Below are 21,014 nucleotides of genomic sequence, written 5' to 3'. Positions count from 1 at the left end.
CTTTGGTGACTATTGGAGACACAGAGAATGGGCTGGGAATAGTGTTTTCAGGTTAGCTTGGACGGCAGATAGGCAGGAAACACAGAAAGAACAGAAATATAAACTTAGTAAAAGTGACACATGCATCTAGTCCATCCTGAAAACCAAACTAGATAATGGCTCTACTTTCAGACCTCTGGGGAGCTATAGGTCCCTCTTGTTTAGGCTTTCAGGATACATTGGAAAGAAAATTGGGGAGAAAGCATGAACTAGATGGCTACCACCACTCCTCTACCCCTCACCCCTGTTATTCTAGTATATGTATTTCTGATAGGAAGCCCTTGTTGGTACAGCTAATTGAATTCCAGTAATCAAACCACCAAGCCTAGTCTAGTCATCTTGCATCTCTAGGTTGTGTGTGCCCAGTAGTGAGGAAGAACAACCATTTTTTCTTTCTCATTCTGGCAGGGGTAGTACAGTAAACCCTCGATTTTACTGACCTCGATTTAACAGACTTCACATTTAATGGACAAAATTTCCAGTCCATATGTCATATGTGAAAATTAACACCCTGTTAATTTTAAAATGCTTTTAACCAAGGTTTACTTATAATTAAATTAACAAGTTATTTTTTTGTTATTTAGTTCACTGTTATTTTAAACAAATTTTAACGAATAGGCCATATGTTGGAAAAAAACTAGTAATTTTGCTGACATAAATAAATATTACATATCTACAACTATAATCTACATATTTAAATCCAAGAGTCATCACTGGTAAACAATGTTTGGTGAATGAGCTGGGTAATTGGTTATGTGGTCACCTGGGGTGATTTTCTGCAGCAGTTTTTTTTTTTTTTTTTTTTAATATATCTTTATTGATTTCAGAGAGAGGAAAGGAGAGGGAGAGACAGAGATAGAAACATCAATGATGAGAGAGTCATTGATCGAGCCTGAAACCCGGGCATGTGCCCTCACCAGGAATCGAACCCCGATCACCTGGATCCTAGGTTGACGCTCAGCCGCTGAGCCACGCCCGGCCGGGCTTTCTGCAGCAGTTTTAACCAGTGACTTGTGCTAACCCACGCCCCAGCTATGTGCATTTGTTTACTTGCAGTGACTGGTGAGTGAATGCACACATTTACTAGACTTATTCAGTATAAATTTAAAAATACTATAATAGATATACAAAACTTTTCTGTGAAATTAAACTTTTCATACATAGTTAATTTTTATCTTTTGTTAATCCTCACTCGAGGATATTTTTTCCATTGATTTTTTTTTTAAAGAGAATGGAGGGAGGGAGGGAGGGGGAGAGAGAGAGATGTGAGAGAGACACATGGATTGGCTGCCTCCCATACCACCCAGGGTGGTAACTAACTGCAGCCCAGGTATGTGCCCTTGACCAGAATCCAACCCATGACCCTTTAGTCAACAAACTGACTTTCCAACCACTGAGCAACGCTGGCCAGGGCCATACATACTTACTTAATTTTAATTACACAAACGTGTCTACATAAATAAAAACAGGTAAACTAACTAATTTGACAATTTTTTAACATACGCATCTGGAAAACCTACATTATTATATAATGACATTTGGCTTTAATGGGCACCCCATTGCTGGAATTAGTCTGTTATACAGAGGTTTTACTGTATTGTTATTTGACACATTTATATATTTACTCTTGCCTTGAGTCAATTATAGTTTATTACCTCACTTAAATTGATGAATAGTGAGAAGATTGCCTTTGAATATATAATTTATTTAGCAAATATGTGTTGGCATACTGTGTCAGGCACTGAGAAAATTGTTTAAAACTTTTATTTTATTTCTTCCATCTTAAATATTTTCTTTTTGCCTCCCCATCCAAACCTCAATCTTCCTTCAAGTACTATTTTAGTCCTTGGCCTGTACATCAAACCTTCCTTATCTCCTCAGCTATTCCTTAGAAATTGTACATCACTATCTGGTCTGCTCATTTGATATTTATCATAGATGAACTGCCTTGGAATGTACTTATTTCATGATTTTTCCTTAAAACGGTATTTATAGTATTTCCTCCATTGTTAATCCCAAATTAAATGCCATTTCTATGAAAACTTCCCTGATTCTTGCATATAAAAGTAAACTCTGTTGAGTTTCCATTTCACTTTACCTGTATTATCTGGAACCTACGCTATACTCCTTCCTGTATTACAGTCATTTGTGTACATATTTAAGGCCCTATCCCTTTTTTTAGACAGGTGCTTGAGCACAGGTACTATGATTGTATCTTCAAAGTACTTACCCAATTTTAAACACTGGGAACATATTTTATAGAAGATCTTCTAAGATTTAGCTTCAAAAACTCATGTTTTTGTCATTGAAGGAAAATATGATTGAGATGATTGATGTAGATGATCATCTAGTACAATTGGCATCTCATTACTAAGGAGAGTGTTATTGAATTACATTGTCATATCTGGCTCATTACCAAAGAATGTGAGACCTTGTTTGATTTACTTTTTGATTCTCATATAACGTTTTCAATTTGAGTTTTATATCTGAAGTTGGATTTCTGATGTATTTATTATCCCCAACTCAGCTTTATCATCTTCCCTGTTTTCTCACCTCTAAAATGATATGGTAATTTGTGATTACAAGTAATGTAAGTAAAACACATTGGACCCAGTTCCTGACTTCTAATACATATTTTATAAGTGGAGGGTCTCATCATTTTTGTTACTTTGAGTAATTTATTTAAATATTGCTTGTGTGTTTGGAGAAGAGGAAGGTAGGTTAGTGGGATAGGAAGTTGGATTTAAATGTCTGTAACATGCTAGGTGCTTTGTATAATAAACTTAAAGATATTAACTGTACATTTATACAAAATAGATATAATGTGGGCAAACCAAACTCTGGGATTATTAAACACTTTAAATTAAGGAGCTATAACCTAAGTCTAGAGCCAAATTCATGTATTTGATACCAATCCAGGTATCAAATATCTAGCATTTTGCCATTTTTTTTGTAACCTCAATCTCATCATGTCTAAAATAGAATATGTCATTAGCCCTAGACTCTTCCCCCACCCCTCATTCAAGACTTTTCCTTTTCACTTCCCTGGTTCTGCAACTTACCATCATCACATCCTTGGTGAAGTTATTTAAACTCTACACTTGACTTTTCTCATCCATGAATTGAGAATAATAGTAGAAATTACCTCATAGGGTTGCCGTAAAGGAATAAACGTTAATTTTTAAAGCACTTAGAAGAATACATGGCAGTACAGTAAGTAGTGCAGAAATATGGCTGTTGTGGTTCTCATACTCCATACTCGAAATGCTGGCATTAACTTTGCCCTCTCCCTCAGTTTCCTTATGTACTTAGTAGCCAAAGGCTCTTGTTAAAACTTTGATTTAAAAATGTATTTTAAATTGGTAATGAATTCCACATTGCTCAAAATTCAAAATATACGAAATAGATGTCCCCTAGCCACCTATTTTGCCTCACTTAAGGCAACTAAAGTTACCTGTTTATTAGGAATCCTTCCATGGACATTTTATGCATATCAAGCAAATGAGTCTCTATATGCATATATACTTTCCATTCCCTTTTATACACACATAGTAACACACTCAGCATATTATTTCACACCTCGCTTTGTCTACTTAAAAGTATACTTTGGAGACTTTTCCATATATGTATATAAAGAAATACCTCATGCTTTTGTATGACTGCATAGTTTTTCAGTGTATGGATGAGTCACAATTTATTTAAACAGTCTCCTATTGTGTGACTTTTATTATCCCCAACTCAGTTTTATCATCTAACCTTCACACACACTGGGGCCCTGTCCATTCATCTTTCTAGCTTTTGGGGTGCTCAGTGTAAGAACTGCCCCCTGCCCATCTTGGTCAATGGGAGAGACTCCCTGTACTCCCTGTCTAAGATGGTGAGTGGGGTGCTGCAGAACCCGTCTTCTGGAAGAGTGGAGATGTAGGGGCCCTCAGCTGGCCTCTGATGAACATCCACAAGGGGGAGCCAGTTGGAGTCCCAGGGCACCCCTGGTTCCCTGCGCATGCAGCATCCTCTGCGCAGCACTCGCATGCACGGCTGCCCTTCAGAAGTGGCCAGTCAGGCCTGCGCTCCAGCTAAGGGCAGCATACATTTGTTCTTTTAACAGACCACAGTAAGTACTCAGTGACTGTTAGCAATTATTATTCTTTCATCACCAGTCTATTGTTAACGTCATGCTGTAGAGTAGCCTCGATGCGGAAGGTTTTCCCAGAGGCCCATTTCAAAACTACTCTCTAGAAAATATATGGTTAAACTATCTGAAAATATCTGTGTACTCTAGTTCTTTAATAATCTTTTTCTAAATTAAAAACGTAGGTAATGCTTTTTAAAAACCTGCCTAGAATCTCAAAACCCTAAAACATTGATTTTCATTTTTCAACAGTTCTAGCATTGCTTATAGGTCAGTGGCTGAAAGTGAGTGATACCTGCTCAAGATCTTTCTAAATGATTGGTTTATTGTCTTTACATTTGTTTTTCTTTTAGTAGACAGTTTTTCTTTTATTTTTTATTAGATTTATTGGGGTGACATTGGTTAATAAAATTATATAGGTTTCATGTGTACAATTCTATAATACATCATCTGTATATTGCATTGTGTGTTCACCACTCAAAGTCAAGTCTCCTTCTGTCACCATATATTTGACCTCCTTTACCCTTTACTACCTCCCCCCTCCCCCCTTTCCCTCTGGTAACCACCATACTGTTGTCTGTGTCTATGAGTTTTTGTTTGTTTGTTCATTTGTTGCTTTCAGTTTTATATCCCACATATGAATGAAATCACATGGTTCTTGACTTTTTCCGTCTGACTTATTTCGTTTAGCATGATATTCTCAAGATCCATCCATGTTCTCACTAGTGACAGTATTTCATTTTTTCTATGGCTGAGTAATATTCCGTTGTATATATGTACCACATCTTCTTGATCCAATCATCTATTGAAGGACACTTTGGTTGTTTCCATGAGTAAACAGTTTTTTAGAAAGAAGGTGCTCATTACATTTGGAATATTAGAAAGTAGTAACGGAGCACTATAATTTGAGTCAGAGGATAAGAGTTCCAGTTCTGATTTCATCGCTTCTAAACTATGTGACCTTGAACCTCCAAATTCATTATCTATGAAATGGGAATGGTATATGAGAGCTATTTCCCTACTATAAAACTATGTAGATGCACATGAGAGATTATTATTTGTGTTGTCCACATGCTCTATCTTCTTAAGATAGTAGGTACCTTCTTAGGTCTGTGTCAGGGTTCCCAATACTTTGCTTTCTTTTGAAGTTGTAGGCCCCTGGCTCTATTTTGCTTCCCTCCTTAAAGGTTTAACTTCTTGATTCATCCCTATACATTTTTTTCCTCTCAGGGCTGACCAAAGGGTGAGATGCATTCTTATATAGCCAGCCACCTGCCCCTATCCCTTAGAAGCACTGTTCACTTTCATATAACAAGCAGATCACTGTGGAAAATGGCACTTGTATAACCAAGTAATCTTGGGAACATGACAAAGGTAATATAATCTTATCAATTTTCTGTGGTCATGGTCTCTGGAATAAGATGTGTGAAGTTCTACATATATTAGCCCCCTGTGGATAGGGCTCAATCTTCCTATTTTCTCCTTTATTCCCTCCTCCAGTACCCCCTACATTAGGAGAAGGACCAGAAAGTCTGGCTTCCAGACACAAAGGCTTGAAGAGCCAATCCAGGCAGAATAATGGTTATTATCTCAAGTAGGTAATTTGCATTTCTGAAGCCCTCCTGCCTAGTGATTCACATCTCCATAGCTCAAGACATATACCTTAATCCCCTTTGGGTATTTCCTCACCACTTTCCTCACAGATTCCGTGCAGCTGTCTGGTTCTAGACACTTAAGAGCAGCAACTCCAACTTTAGAGAAAAGTAAAAGGCTTTTAAAATCCTCTTTTTAAAAAAACACCAAAACCTGAGCTTTCCTTACGACTATTCTGTAGGCCCTAATTTCCTTCAGTTTTAAATTTTGGGTGGCTAAATATTAAATAAAAACATATTTAAAAGAGAAGGTTATACACCTTTCTGATAGCTTTCTCTATATTCACTCCTACCAACGTTTAGAGTGTTGTCCATGGTTATCTAATGGCTACTCCAATTGACTGTCCTTTGGGTGAGAGTACAGTTAGCAAAAATGGCTGAGACATTCTTGATTGTCAGCTTATGCCATTTGACTAATATACTTTTGATATAGTTTGGACAAGAAGTATTTTTCAAACTCCTTGATTATTGCTATTTTAAATATTAATATTATTGATTATTATAATATATTGTTATTAAATAACCTTCCTTATTCCCATGATCATTCATTCATTGCATATTAGCACACTGTATGGAGGAGATACTCTGCTAAAAAAATTGGGACACAGAGAGGAACAAGACTAGGTATCTACTGAAAGGCTCACCTGGTAGTGAAGGAAGCAGACTATGCCTCTTTGTGCAAGATACTGTAAACACTTGAACACCTATTAACTTGATAAATACAACAACCCTATGAGCTGGTACTGTTATAGTTTTCTTTTTACAGATGGGAAAACAGACTCAGGGGTATGGAAAAATGTAGCCAAAGTCTTATTGTTAGGTTGCAGAGTCAGGATGTGACCCGAGGCACTCACTCCAGATCCCACATGTTTTTACCACACTTGGGTAGCAATGTGGAGTATGGACTAGAAGGGGCAGTGACTGGGAGATGATGAAGGGCTAGGTTTAAGAGATATTTCTACAGTAGAATTTATTGCAGCTGATAACCAATTGGCTGGAGATGGAGAGAAAGGAGTCAAAAGTGACTGACCCTCAGGTTTTTAGACTGAGACTGGGTTGATGTGGTGCTATAAATTGAGATTATAATTATAAGAGAAGAGAAGGGTTGTGAGGACACTGAGTTTATAAAAGAACTATTTAATGCCTAGGATATATCCTTCTCCTAGGGCCAGAGCTAAAGATGATCATCAACAATAATAATGGTGGTGATTTTAATGATAACTAATTATATTGAGAACTTTTCATATGCTAAGAAGTACATTTACATATACTAATTCATGGAATACTCACATTAATCCTATTAAATCAGTACCATACCCCCTTTTCTTGGCAGTGAAGAAACTGAGGTTCAATAAGGGCTAAGTAGCTTATCAAAGTCACTTTGCTTCCTCATCCCTGCTGTCTCATAATCCATAGGAGTCGAGGAAGACCAGATAGGAGGTGGCGCTTGTAGGTGTTCCTGGGTAGACGTAATGAGGCCTAATGGGAGGCTGTGTGACTGGAGAATTCTCTTCACTCTCCTCCGGACTTTTCTGGCCCCTGGCTTCATGGTGGCCTCTCCAGATTACATGAGTTATCTGACCTAACATTCCCTTTCTACTGTTGTACCTTTGTTTTCACTCCTCCTTGAAATCACAGTAAACTACCTCCTCTGGCACATCATACTTGATAGTTAATTACACATCAAACATCTCTCATATGTAACCTCTCTAGTTTTCTATTCCTGTCTAATTCCTGTACTTGAGAAAACATACTTCCTCATTCTCCTTTTCTGTCACTCATCACAAACCTTGGAAAATGCACTGAATACCCACTACATGCCAGGCACTGTCCTGAGCCCTGGAAATACATCACTGGAAGAAACATCAAAGACGAAAATCTCAGCCTGCAAAGAGCCTACAGCCTAATGGAAAACACAGTTTTCTGCATCTGACTTCTGTGCTTATTCTTTTTTTTTTTTTTTTTTAAATTTTATTATTGTTTAAAATATTACAGATGTCCCTTTTTCTCCCCAATGACCGGTTCCACCCCGTTCCTTCCCCCTCCCCAGTCCCTCTCCCCACCATTGTCCGTGTCCTTGGGTTGTGCATATTTGCATATAAATTCTTTGGTTACTCTTTCCCCCTCCACCCACCCACCCTCCTCCATCCCTCTGATATTCATCAGTCTCATCTATGCTTCCATGTCAATGAATCTATTCTGTTCATCAGTTTATTAAATTCTTTAGATTCCACGTATAAGCGAGATCATGTGATATTTGTCTTTCGCTGCCTGGCTTATTTCACTTAGCATAATATTCTCCAGGTACATCCATACTGTCCCAAAGGGTACAAGATTCTTCTTCTTTACAGCTGCGTAGTATTCCACGGTGTAAATGTCCCACAGCTTTTTTATCCACTCATCTACTGATGGGCACTTGGGCTGTTTCCAGATCTTAGCTATTGTAAACTGTGCTGTTATGAACATCGGGGTACATATATCCTTTCTGATGAATGTTTCAGGATTCTTAGGATACATTCCTAGGAGTGGAATCACTGGGTTGAACGGCAGCTCTATTTTTAATTTTTTGAGGAACCTCCATACTGTTTTCCATAGTGGCTGCACCAGTCTGCATTCCCACCAGCAGTGTACTAGGGTTCCCCTTTCTCCACACCCTCGCCAGCACATGTCGTTTGTTGATTTGTTGATGGCAGCCATTCTGACAGGTGTGAAGTGAGACCTCATTGTGGTTTTAATTTGCATCTCTCTGATGATTAGTGACGTCGAGCATTTTCTCATGTGTCTTTTGGCCATCCGTATGTCCTCTTTGGAGAACTGTCTATTTAAGTCCTTTGCCCATTTCTTAATTGGGTTGTTTGTCTTCCTCTTACTGAGTGCTATGAGTTCTTTGTACACTTTGGAAATTAGCCCCTTATCAGATTCATCCTTGGCAAATATGCTTTCCCAGACCGTGGGGTTCCTTGTATTTTGAGGCTGTTTTCTTTTGCTGTACAGAAGATTTTTAGTTTGATGTAGTCCCATATGTTTATTTTTTCCTTTGTTTCTCTTGCCCTAGGAGATGTATTAGTGAAAAGTCCACTGCATGGGATGTCTGTGACTTTACTGCCTATGTTTTCTTCCAGGATTTTTATGGTTTCGTGACTTACATTTAAGTCTTTTATCCATTTTGAGTTTATTTTTGTGTATGGTGAATGTTGGTGGTTTAGTTTCATTCTTTTGCATATGTCTGTCCAATTTTCCCAACACCACTTATTGAATAGACTGTCTTTACTCCATTGTATGCTCTTGCCTCCTTTGTCAAATATTAACTGACCATAATGGCGTGGGTCTATTTCTGGGGTCTCTGTTCTGTTCCATTGATCTATATGCCTGTTGTTGTACCAATACCAGGCCGTTTTGATTACAGTGGCTTTGGAATATAGTTTGAAGTCTGGTAATGTGATCCCTCCCACTCTGTTCTTCTTTCTCAAGATGGCTGCAGCTATTCGGGGTCTTTTTTGGTTCCATATAAATTTTCAAAATGTTTGTTCTAGGTCTGTGAAATACTGTGCTTATTCTTGACTACACATCTTCCTCCATTAACTCCGCCCCACCTCCAAGAGACTTTTTAGAAGCCATAGGACTTTGCAGAGAACAGTTTGAAAATTTTTGATTCTAGATGTAGAAGTTGAGGCTTAGAAAGAAAAAGGCCTTGACAAAGATAATGGGATGTGATTCCTGCGCATGTAACTCCCAGGTCAGTGCTCTCTGCTATATTTGCTGACTCTCCATATTTGGTTGACTCAGATCTAAAACTGATAACAATTTGCCTACTATAATTTCTGACACATAGTAATTATGGAGAAGATTTGGTGAATGATGGATGTATATATGAATGCTCTACTCATATACTTGGAACAAAGAAAAGAAAATCTATGCACTTTGAGATAAAATTGGTAATATTTTAAATTGTTAAAATTCTCCAAACTCTTGATAGTGTCCCAGAAATTTTCTCATAATCCCAATAGAAGATTCTTTGTATGTGTTTGCCACTTAATTAAGACTGGTTTCCTCCATTCTGGACTTTCAATAAATAAGGAATCGTGTTTAGAATTATCTTTTACTTTTTGTGTGGTCATATTATAAAACTATATTCCTGCTAATTGTACATTTTTTGTATTTTAACTGTATTTGGTCTCAAATGGCTATTGTGAAGAGACCTGTAAATGAACATTTCTATAGGTAAATGTATTTGATGCCCAAAGCAATTAACTGATTTATGGACAACCTTTTGAAATGCAACCAGGTCATAAATGAGGAAACTAATTGTAATTGACTTGTAGACACTTAGTGTGTCCTGAAATCTGACCAATTAAGTCATAAGCAAGCTGTGGATTCATCTTCCTTGCCCTGTGTTTTCCTCTCTAGTGAGATTAGACTGTAGATAGATCAAAGGAAATCTGGTTAAAAAGATGCTGATGTGTGCTTCTGGTGGGAATGATTGTGATGGTGCAGGGCAGTTGAATGAGGCCACCAAGTATCTTTTTTCGTAGGAGGAAAAGCTATCAGGGAAATAAAAGACTGCTTATAGTAACTCCACCTGGCAAGTATGTTTAGGAGAGGTAGAAAGATAAACTATTTCTTTAGAGAGAATTGATGCTGATGTGTAAACAAGTTCACTGGGGTAAATATCCACACAGGAGCATGGAACTCCTTAGAATAAGAACTGAGCCAGGAAGGGGAGCATTCTGGAAACTAGCTACGCTGATATTCCTATGGATGTCAGATGGATTGGAGAGATTGGAAGAAACAGATTTACATGCATACAGAATTTGAGGGGATGGGGCAGCTAATATTATTGGGGACAAGTCAAGGCCATCTTGATGAACAGAATATACATATTAGAATGTTATCCAAATACTGACTTTTCAGTATCTAGTAAGTCTTGAGAAATAATGTTCATAAAAACACAAATAGGTGTAACCAAGGGTAAATGGCATGTGTATATAGTGGATTAGATCTTATTTTGAAGTTGTCTTTCTCTTGTGTCTTTTCCAGATATGGATCAACTCATAAACAACTTGAAGGTCCAACTTAATTCAGAAGGTGGCTCAATGCATGTATTCAAACAGGTCAGTTATCAGGAAAAAGAGATACTAATATTGTGCCATAATACTGTTGAGTACCTCGTAATCATTATTGAGCTGAAGATCACTTTTCTTTCTAACAACATGTTGAGGACTGAAAAGGGGCAAAGAAGGGAGATTTATAAGAAGTACCTGAATGCTCGGGTTTCAGATTAAAATAGGGAGTAGATCTGGCCTTAAAGAAACATAGCCTCTGGGATCAAGGCAATAGGGGTGTGGATGAAAAGGGGCCACGTGCTAAACCTGACAAGCTCAGGGAAGGCCTGCGTGGCAGCCTTGTGCACTCAGAGACCTAAAGTAACCACAAGGATGGTCTGAAATTAAAACTTTTTAAACTAAAAGCAGTTTATGATAAGTGGTCATGTCCTAAGGCAGCATTTTTCCCTAACAAAGGTTAATTTCCACCTTAACTGAGCCTGTTGATTGTCCTTTTGCATCTACGATAACATCGTTGGAAAGTCAAAGTAATATTCCTTTTCCCGGACCCCTCAAAGCTTTTCCCGGACCCTTCAAAGCACAGACACTGCTCCGCGGAGACCACAAATCCCCTCATTGTTACTGAGTTAATTGTTGACTGGTAACTATTCTGTACCCACCAATGTAAAAGAAGTGTGCCCATCATTTTATGTTTTATCCAATCGCAGAGGTTTCCCCGCTTTGCTTTCTCCCGCCTCCCTAATCTATCACCAATGGATTTCATGTAATCCACTTATGCCTCCTCTTTTGATTGTAATGTATAAAACAAAGTGCAAAACTGCCATTCTCAGGAGCATTATCTCAATCCATTGAGGTTTTGGCTTCTGGCAATTGTCGACAGGTTGGCTCAAATAAACTCACAAAAATTCTTCACAGGTTTGAATGATTTCTTACGTTAACAGGGGCAAGATTAGACACTTGGTAAAGAACAGCAACTATTTATCTAGCACTATTCCATAAATGCACTATCTTATTTAATCTTCACAATAACTCTGTTGGATAGTGTATTAGTCAGGGTTCTCAAGAGAAGTAGAACCAACAGAATGTATATGTCTCAATCTCTCTCAATAGATCTATCTATCTATCTCTATCATCTATCTATCATCTATCATCTATCTATCATCATCTATCTATCGTCTATCTATCTAAAGACAGAGAGAAAGATTTTAAGGAATCTGCTCACATGATTGTGGAATCCTGGTGAATCCAAAATCGAATGAGTAGGCTGGCAGCCTGGAGAGCTAAGGCAAAGTTGCAGTTTGAGTTTAAGGACAGTCTGCTGGAAGAATTCTTTCTTGTTTGAAAGAGGTCATTCTTTATCTATTAAGGCCTTCAAGTGATTGGATGAAGCCAACCAGCATTATGAAGGGTGACCTGCTTTACTCAAAGCCCAATGCTTTAAATATTAATCTCACCCAAAAATATACCTTTCCTGAAACATTCAGAATAACATTTGACCAAGTATCTTGGCACTGTGGCTCAGCCAAATTGACACATAAAATTAACCATCACAGACTGATATTCTTAATGTTCCAATTTTACAGATAAGAAAAATTTGAACTTCAATGCTCCCAGAACAAGGATTCAAAACAGATTATGTTTTTTACAGCCAGGAACTCTGTTAGATGTGGAAGTCCCGTTTTGCTCAGGGTTGAGTTCTAAAGTCACTGTATATGTGAAACACAAATACAGTCAAAATTACCCTTGAAAATCTCTTAAATTGCTTATAAAATTAAGTATATCATTTTGTATATCTAGTACAGATCTTTTTTAAAAAGTCACCAGATAAAGTATCTGGCGTCATTACAAAAAATATTTTTAATCATTAAATGTTTTGCCCTTGGTGTACAATTGAATTTGTTTAAGTTGCATGTGCATATGATACTTTTGTACTGTTTTAATGATATTAAACCCAATTTAATGTCTTGTTTACCTTATTTGTAGCTATTGCCATTTAGGGACTATTAGCACATCAAGACTTGCTAATTGTTGCAAAACATCTGCTGTTTGCTGGTTCTTAGTCATAGTTAATACTAAAAGGAAGCAGAGTATAAGTGTTAGATAAAAATCTATTGGACTTGTAATAAAAAATACTCAGTGAAATGTTGTCAAACATGCATAACTACCTTATTTTCAAATCTCTGTACACCTAAGTACAGTTCCAAAAATATTTTTGATGTGCTGTTTAAGTATACTAAGGTTCCAGAATTTGAAGCACTTTGAAATTGGTTCAATGTGTAGAAATTCTGGATAGTAGATGACCTAAGCACTTGTTTTTTGTTTCTTGTCATTTCCAAGATACCTTGGTTTTAGTAAAGCAAAGGTGCTTGTGGTACATGCCCACAGAACACTGGCCATGCCCGAGGGGACAAAGACCCAGAGCTTGTATTCTATAACAGTACAATGCTGACAACATGCCTCCTGGTTTGGTCTGTTATATGATTTGTTTGTGTCATGAGGTAGGATTGGTAGGTGGCTCTCTAGCTCAGTACACACATGCTGCTCCTCCTTCTTTGAATTCTTATACCACCATACCGTATAATGAATGAGCACTTGGTTGTCACCTACCCTTTGTTTCTAGTTTGTGATTATTCCCTGAAAGTACAACTTCTTGGACTAAGTGTATGAGCAACTTTAGGGTTCCTGTTGTACTAAATATGTCTTCCCCCCTCCAATTTATTATTCGTAACATTTTGGCATACAGGCTCAAATTTTCACCCTCCCTCCCCCCTCCCCTCCCTCCCTCCCTCCCTCCCTCCCTCCCTCCCTCCCTCCCTCCCTCCCTCCCTCCCTCCCTCTCTCATTTCTTACCTTTGAAAGTAATTTGCATCAAGAAACTTCACTCCTAAATAATTCAGCATGCATCACCTACAAATAATGACTTTTCTCCTACATAACTACATCAACACTATTACAACCAAGAAAATAAACAATATCTCTGTAATATATATACTTGGGTCATACATTTCTGAAAGGTTCTTAGTGATATCTTTTCCTATGCCGTTCTTTCTGCCTGGCATGTGCTTCAATCAGTCTATCTAATTTATCAAATCCCACGCTTTCCTTAGAGTCCAAATTCCAATTCCATTTCTTTCATAAAGCTTCACTGATAACCCCAACTCTTACTAATCTCTAGTGCACTTGAGCGCCTGGAATGCTAAATTATCTGTATCAGTCACTCATGTGGTTCTGCTTATTACTTGTTCTCTACACTCACAGCCTATATTCTTATAGAAAATGATACTACACGTAACCTTTTCTTATGCTTTCTGTTGTAACTTTATTTCTCAATATTATTGACAGTCATGATAGAAAGACTATAAGAACAAATACTCCTTCCTGTTCTTTCTTAGAGATTCCTAGTATTCTGCCTCTTTAATCTGGGAAGGGGACTAGCCAGATGAAGAGATACATGGGAAACGTAGGAAAAAATAGGAGCTTAAGTTGATTTGGGGATTCAGAGGACAAGGAATTTTTAAGTTAAACAGAACTATTTTTTTGAAAACTTCCTCTCCATATCCTCCCTCGTCCCCACCACCAACAGGATTCAGCTGCTCCCTTACCGGGGTGGAGTATATCCACCCACGAGGGATGGAGTACTTTAGAAGTATGTGAAACAGTGGGACAAATCATGGAGTCATCAAATAATTTGATGAACAAACTTGAAAATTTGTCCAGGAGAGAGTTCATATGCTGTAATCTTTCCTTTTGTTTAATTTTTAAAATAAGTTCAGAATTCCACAAATAAAACAATCTGTATCAATTGCCTGATACAGTGCCTAGTACTGATGCTCAGTAAAGTTTCCCTTTCTTCTTCCTCTTTAGTGTACTCCTGCCTCATTTTTTTCAGCTCCTTATATATTCTGTCCATGAGAAGAGAATGGAGATTTCTTCTTTTCATTGCTCACATGTCTCTTCTTTAGGGCACTAGCACTGACTGTTTTGCATCTCTCATTTGTTTATTAATTTATTTTAGGTCACTGGCTCTGTTCAGATCAGAGATCCCCCAAAGACAGCAGGCAGAGGTAATATGACATCTCTACCACTTCTGGATGCCAATCCCATGGAGAACCCAGCACTGTTTAATGACATCAAGATTGAGCCCCCAGAAGAACTTCTGGCTAATGATTTCAGCCTGCCCCAGGTGGAACCAGTAGACCTCTCCTTTCACAAGCCCAAGGCTCCTCTCCAACCTGCCAGCATGCTACAAGCTCCAATACGTCCTCCCAAGCCGCAGCCTACTCCCCAGACTCCTGTAGTGTCCACTTCGGCATCTGATACAGGCACTTTAGCAAACATCCCTGCCGTTCTGACTCCAGGCTCTATTTTGGCCTCCTCTCAGGGCACTGGTGGCCAGCAGATCTTTCATGTGATTCACACCATCCCCTCAGTCAGTCTGCCAAATAAAATGAGTGGTGGCCTGAAGACCATCCCAGTAGTGGTACAATCGCTGCCCATGGTGTATACTACTTTGCCTGCAGATGGGAACCCTGCAGCCATTACAGTCCCACTCATTGGAGGAGATGGCAAAAATGCTGGATCAGGTGAGCATCATGGTGCCCCTTTCCTGGGCTTCACCTTCATCAATCTATTCTCTCTCTTATTTTTTAATAGTTGACAGTATTACAGATGCCCCCAATTTTTCCACCCTTTGCCCCCCTCTGCCCAGCCCCCTGCCCCACCCCAGGCCTTCACCACACCATTGTCTCTATCCAGGGGCCATGCATATATGCATATGTGTTCTTTGGTTAATCTCTTCTGTTTCCTCTCCTGCCCTGAGATCCCTCAGTCTGGTCCATGCATCCATGTCTCTGGACCTGTTTTGCTCATCAGTTTATTTTTTTTCATTAGATTCACATATAAGTGAGATCATGTGATATTTGTCTTTTTCTGCCTGGCTTATTTCTCTTAGCATAATACTCTCCAGGTCCCTCCATGCTGTCCCAAAGGATAAGAGATCCTTCTTCTTACAGCTGCATAATATCCCATGGTGTGAATTTTTCTCAGCTGTTTTATCCACTCATCTACTGTTGGGCAGGGGCCATTTCCGGATCTTAGCTACTGTCATCTATTCTTGTTTTGAGTTGTTCTACCTCCTTGCACACAGCTTCAAGCATAATCTTTCACGCACCTTGCTTTTTCAATGCTTAAGAATGTACAGTGACTCTTTTTTGTTTAGTCCATGCTTCTCAGACTGGGGTATGCATATCCTTGAGTGAAATACTATGTATCTTCCTGGAACCTATATATTATTTGAGAGTAAGTAATTTAAAACATTTTATATTTTAAAAATATGATTTTATTAAAGAGAAAAATATAAAATTTGAGTAACATTTTAAGATAAAACACAAACTTTCAAAATGATTTTAAGCTCACTAAGGCTTGGGATTTTCCAGGAGAGTGTATTTATTTTAGGCCATTAGGAATGCTTTGGTGGACAGGTTGAGAATGTTTCTAGTCCTACATACTTAGCCAGACTTAGCTCCTGCCTTTCCTAACACTGTACTTTGTTTCTCCCTGCAGGTAAAAGTCTTCTTTGAAATATTGCCATTTTCCCTGTGTTCCTCTGCATTTAGCACCTGTCACCCTCCATTTTACTTTTTACTCGCCGGTATCACAAGTACATGGGCATTCTTCCTCACGGAACTGTAAATTCCTCCAGGACAAGACTGTATTTTATTTTTCTTTGTGCGTCTTCAGAGAACCTAACATAGTGGTAGATAGTAGTTGTCTCACAACAAATAATTTGATGAACAAACTTGAAAATTTGTCCAGGAGAGAGTTCATATGCTGTAATCTTTCCTTTTGTTTAATTTTTAAAATAAGTTCAGAATTCCAAAAGGTATAAAGTGAGTCTCCCTTTCACCACTATCCCCCACCCACCCAGTTACCGTCCTGAAAGTATATCCACTTTAGTTTGTAATTGGGAATGATCAAAGAAAAATGTAAGGCTTCTTGAAGTTTTTCAAGATATTCAGCTTCACCACATCTAGCATTCTAATCAGTTTTGGATGTTATGCCTTAGGAAGGATGTTAGGAAACTACAGTATAGTTAGAGGAGAGAGATTAGGATGGTGAGAGGACTCAAATCCATGTCAAATGAGTAGCTGATAAATGTTTAGCTTGAATTAAAAAGACCAAAGGGGAGAGACATGGGTGGAAATGACTAGGAACCAGATTTCAGCTCAGTATATATATAAAATAAACTTCCTAAGAGTTTTTGACCTTTGAAATCCAATGCCTTGTAATCATTGCATCACTAAATGTAGGATACTGAAAAACAGTATACTAAGTATCAAGTTGCTGAAACTCTGCAGTGTTCTTTGAATAAAAATGTTGCCATTGGCTAGTGGTTAATTTTGATAATGTAAGTATTCATAACAGTCTTGTTTTTGAGATCTCCTGAAGAGGTTTATTAAAATATGGTTATAAATTCTTATATAGGGAAAGAGAGCCAAACAAAAAAATGAAATGGAAAAATAAAATTCCCTGTGTGAGAATTTGCTGATATCAAGACAGTGGTAGCACCTAGGAATGGTTTGAAGGGGCTTTGAATTCCCACCATAATATCCATCAGTCCACTGGAGCCAATTTAAATAATAAATTTTAAAAGTGTTTTATGTAGTTTCATGCTAAGCTAAGACTATTAGCCCAGTGGTCTCCAAAATGGTATGCTTACACCTCAGGTGAGAGAGGTGCACAAGACAATTGGAGCACAGGGAGAAAGTATCAAAATTTCTATTTGTATTTTCTCGCCCCTTACATGTTATTTTTTGTTTATTTTCATAATGTACACAAAATTTTAATATACATTTATATCAAACACATATGCAAACACATATATATTGAGATGCACACTTAAAACTTTTTTTAAATCCTCACCCAAGGATATGTTTATTGATTTTAGAGAGAGGAAAGGAGGGAAAGAGAGTGATAGATACAGAGACACAGAAACAGAGACAGACAGACAGAAACATCAATTGGTTGCCTCCTGCATCCCGCCAGACCTGGGATTGAACCTGGAACCTAGGTATGTGCCCTGACCGGGAATCAAAACCACAGCCTTTTGGTGTACGGAATGATGCTCCAGCCAACTGACTCACCTGGCCAGGGCTATGCTTAAAACTTTTTAGTGAATGATGCACAATCAATGTATGGAGGTGACTGCACTAGCCAGATCCTTCCCCATTCAATCTTATTACCACCCTTAAGTTTCTTCTATATAGAAATTTTGAAGCTTTTACTAGATCGAGGAGCCTGCTGACCACAGGATTGAGTTTTGTTAGGTGTCAGAAATTGATAACAAGTAATTGATAATAAATATTTGAGGGCTTCTCCCAACATATGGAGGGAAAGGGAAGGATGTAATATGTATCAGACACCTACTAGGTACCAGGTTTGCATTTCTTCTCATTGGCTTGTTTTCATTTAGGAGCACAAAAGCCAAAGGATGTGTTATTACCTCTGGGCTGAGAGTAGGCATTTATCTTAGGACAGCCAGGGAACTATTCAGAGAGTATGATTCAACAAACATGCATTGAACCTGACTTTTAAGCAGACCCTCTCCTGGGGGCTGGAGATAGAGAGTTGAACTGTAACCACACCCTATCCTAGAGAAACCCACTATCCTATCTCACTCACCGTCCTAGAGAAGCTTATTCTAATGGTACCAGAATGGTACTTACTACCTTTCCCTCAAAAGAATTTCTGTTTGCAGCTATGCTAAATATTTTAAATATTCTTCTCTTCCTTCTATACAAATATACTTCTTCTGTCTTTGCCTTTTCTTTATTTCTCTTTCTGCTACTTCTCATTGTGGGCCAAACTGGGAATACTGAAAATGATGACAGAGACACATATATTTGTAGCCCACACTGCTCCTTTTCTTTGCTTTTAGTGAAAGTTGACCCCACGTCCATGTCTCCACTGGAAATCCCAAGTGACAGTGAGGAAAGCGCAAATGAAAGTGGATCGTTGGCCTTACAGGGACTACAGCAAGAGTGAGTACTTTTGTCTTTACTTCAAGTCCCTTTCTGTGTATATATGTGTGTGTCTGTGGTAGAAATGGAACAAATTCTCAAACACAATAGTAAAAATTTGGGGACAACAAAATATAGGAAAACTGCCTTCCCAGCAAAGGTATGGGTTTGTGTGCATACATGTGCATAGACATGCATATTATGGCAGAGTTATGTTCTAATTGTAGATCATCAGTTTTACCCTTTAAAAATCTAATTTCCTATAAAGTACAGTTGCATAGTGTTTCTTTCTGTAAGTTTAAAGCAGCCTTGTCTTCTAGTGTTGGAACTAATAAAGTAGTGTATTAGCAACCATGTTGTATGACAAATATATTTCTTTAAAAACAAGAATGAGACTTGTTAGAGTGAAATGCTCACACTGTTTGGGAACAGAAACCACCCAAGGAAACATTGCCACCTCCTGGAACCTGCACTTACTGAGCAGAATGGGCTAGTTGAGGGAATTGCTTGTACTATATTAATTATTTCTTCTTTTAAGGACCTAGTGTTAAATTTGCATAACTTAAATGCATGTATGAAGCATTCCCACTGTATGTACATCCATTTATTTAGCCTTTACTTTAAAATCATTCTTTGGCCTTATTTCTCTTGTTTTGCTCAGACCAGCAGCAATGACCCAAATGCAGGGAGAAGAGTCCCTTGACTTGAAGAGAAGACGGATTCACCAATGTGACTTTGCAGGATGCAGCAAAGTATACACCAAAAGCTCTCACCTGAAAGCCCACCGCAGAATCCATACAGGTCTGCCCACCTCCACGCCCCCATACACACACATACACGCGCGCGCGTGCACACATACACTCAGAGTCTCTGAGAGATAGGAAGAGAAGAAAGTCTTCAAACAAAGACTGATTCATTTATACTTATGGGAATGGGCTCCATTCATGGCTTTTACTCCTATGTCTTGTTCTTCCTCTAAGGTAGCTTTTATAAAACCAGCCTATGAGTACACTAAGCCTGATGTCTGCTGAATGGTCATCATTTTCATTGATCACCTGTGGTTCTTTCTAATTGAGAAGTTGTAACACACAAAGATTAAGGCAGCTAAGTCATCACTGCCTCCCTTGCTACCAGAGCCCCACAGGTTTTCTGAGTATTGAAAAGCTCAAAGGCGGTTTAAACTATGTGAAATTAAAGCAAGTATTTGAGCTCAGCACCATCCACCAACCTATAACATATGCTTGTTCACATTTGAAAAAAGGTGCACATTAGAAAAAATAAGTAAAGTAGAACTGGTGGGATTGTGTCAAACTGTGGGTGGGGGGCATCTGCCCCATCTGGGGGAGAGCTGTCACTCAACTCCAAATAAGAATTACTTCATTTTCTTAGAGACAGTGAACAAAGTGCCAGAGGTCAACTTTGCCTACATTTAGTTTTCTAACTACAGGGAAAATATTTTAAATCATGGAGGCAGAAGCAAAACCTGTCTTAATGTTTATTTTATCGGGAACAATGAGAGACACTTACTAGACTCTCAATTTTTATTTGTTTGTTTGTTTGAGCAGATATACTCAATAAAGATTAAATTTTTCTTTCTGCAATTAAAAAAACAGTGATTTGGAGGGATTTTTATATATACGAAATACTAATCCTCTCTCACTTGTATGCATTGCAAATAAGTCAGTGGCTTGTTTTGTTGCTGGTATTGGTTTTCACTTTCTTATGGTGCCTCTTGTTAAATGAAAGTATTAAATTTTAATGTAAAAACAAAAAGAATTACCAAATTTCCCAAGTTTTAAAGAAAAGCAGAAGATCAAGATTTTTATGTGAAATGCCCTAGATTTTGAATATTGGCATCTAACTAATATTTTTGTGTAACACCATGGATTTAAAGAAACCTTCCTATGTGCCAGATATAGCTTACCAGTCATCAGTTTATACCCTCTTCCTGGGAGACTCTTCCTCCCAAGTCATCTCTAGCTCAGAATTGAGACTTGGACACCCTAGACAAGAAAGGGACCTTCTTTTCTTGGAAACATAATATTCTGTTACATTTTTCATGTTAGGATTTGTAAAGAAGGATCCAGAGTCCTAGTTGCAGTGCCCTGAG

General features: G+C 38.2%; 1 protein-coding gene across 1 annotated transcript in view; it reads left to right on the top strand.

The window, feature by feature from the left end:
• Positions 1–21,014, top strand: part of KLF8 (KLF transcription factor 8) — a 113,577-nt gene that overhangs the window by 73,352 nt on the left and 19,211 nt on the right. Inside the window, exons 2-5 of the mRNA XM_016213257.2 lie at positions 10,861–10,934; positions 14,902–15,469; positions 18,823–18,925; positions 19,566–19,705. Of these exons, the coding sequence (XP_016068743.1) occupies positions 10,863–10,934; positions 14,902–15,469; positions 18,823–18,925; positions 19,566–19,705 (883 nt within the window). The 5' untranslated portion in view covers positions 10,861–10,862. The remainder of the gene's footprint in view (positions 1–10,860; positions 10,935–14,901; positions 15,470–18,822; positions 18,926–19,565; positions 19,706–21,014) is intronic.

Source organism: Miniopterus natalensis, chromosome X (assembly GCF_054644295.1).
Source record: "Miniopterus natalensis isolate mMinNat1 chromosome X, mMinNat1.hap1, whole genome shotgun sequence".
Classification (NCBI taxonomy): domain Eukaryota; kingdom Metazoa; phylum Chordata; class Mammalia; order Chiroptera; family Miniopteridae; genus Miniopterus; species Miniopterus natalensis.
Note: the sequence above shows the minus strand (reverse complement) of the source record. Positions and strands in the feature narration are given on the sequence as shown.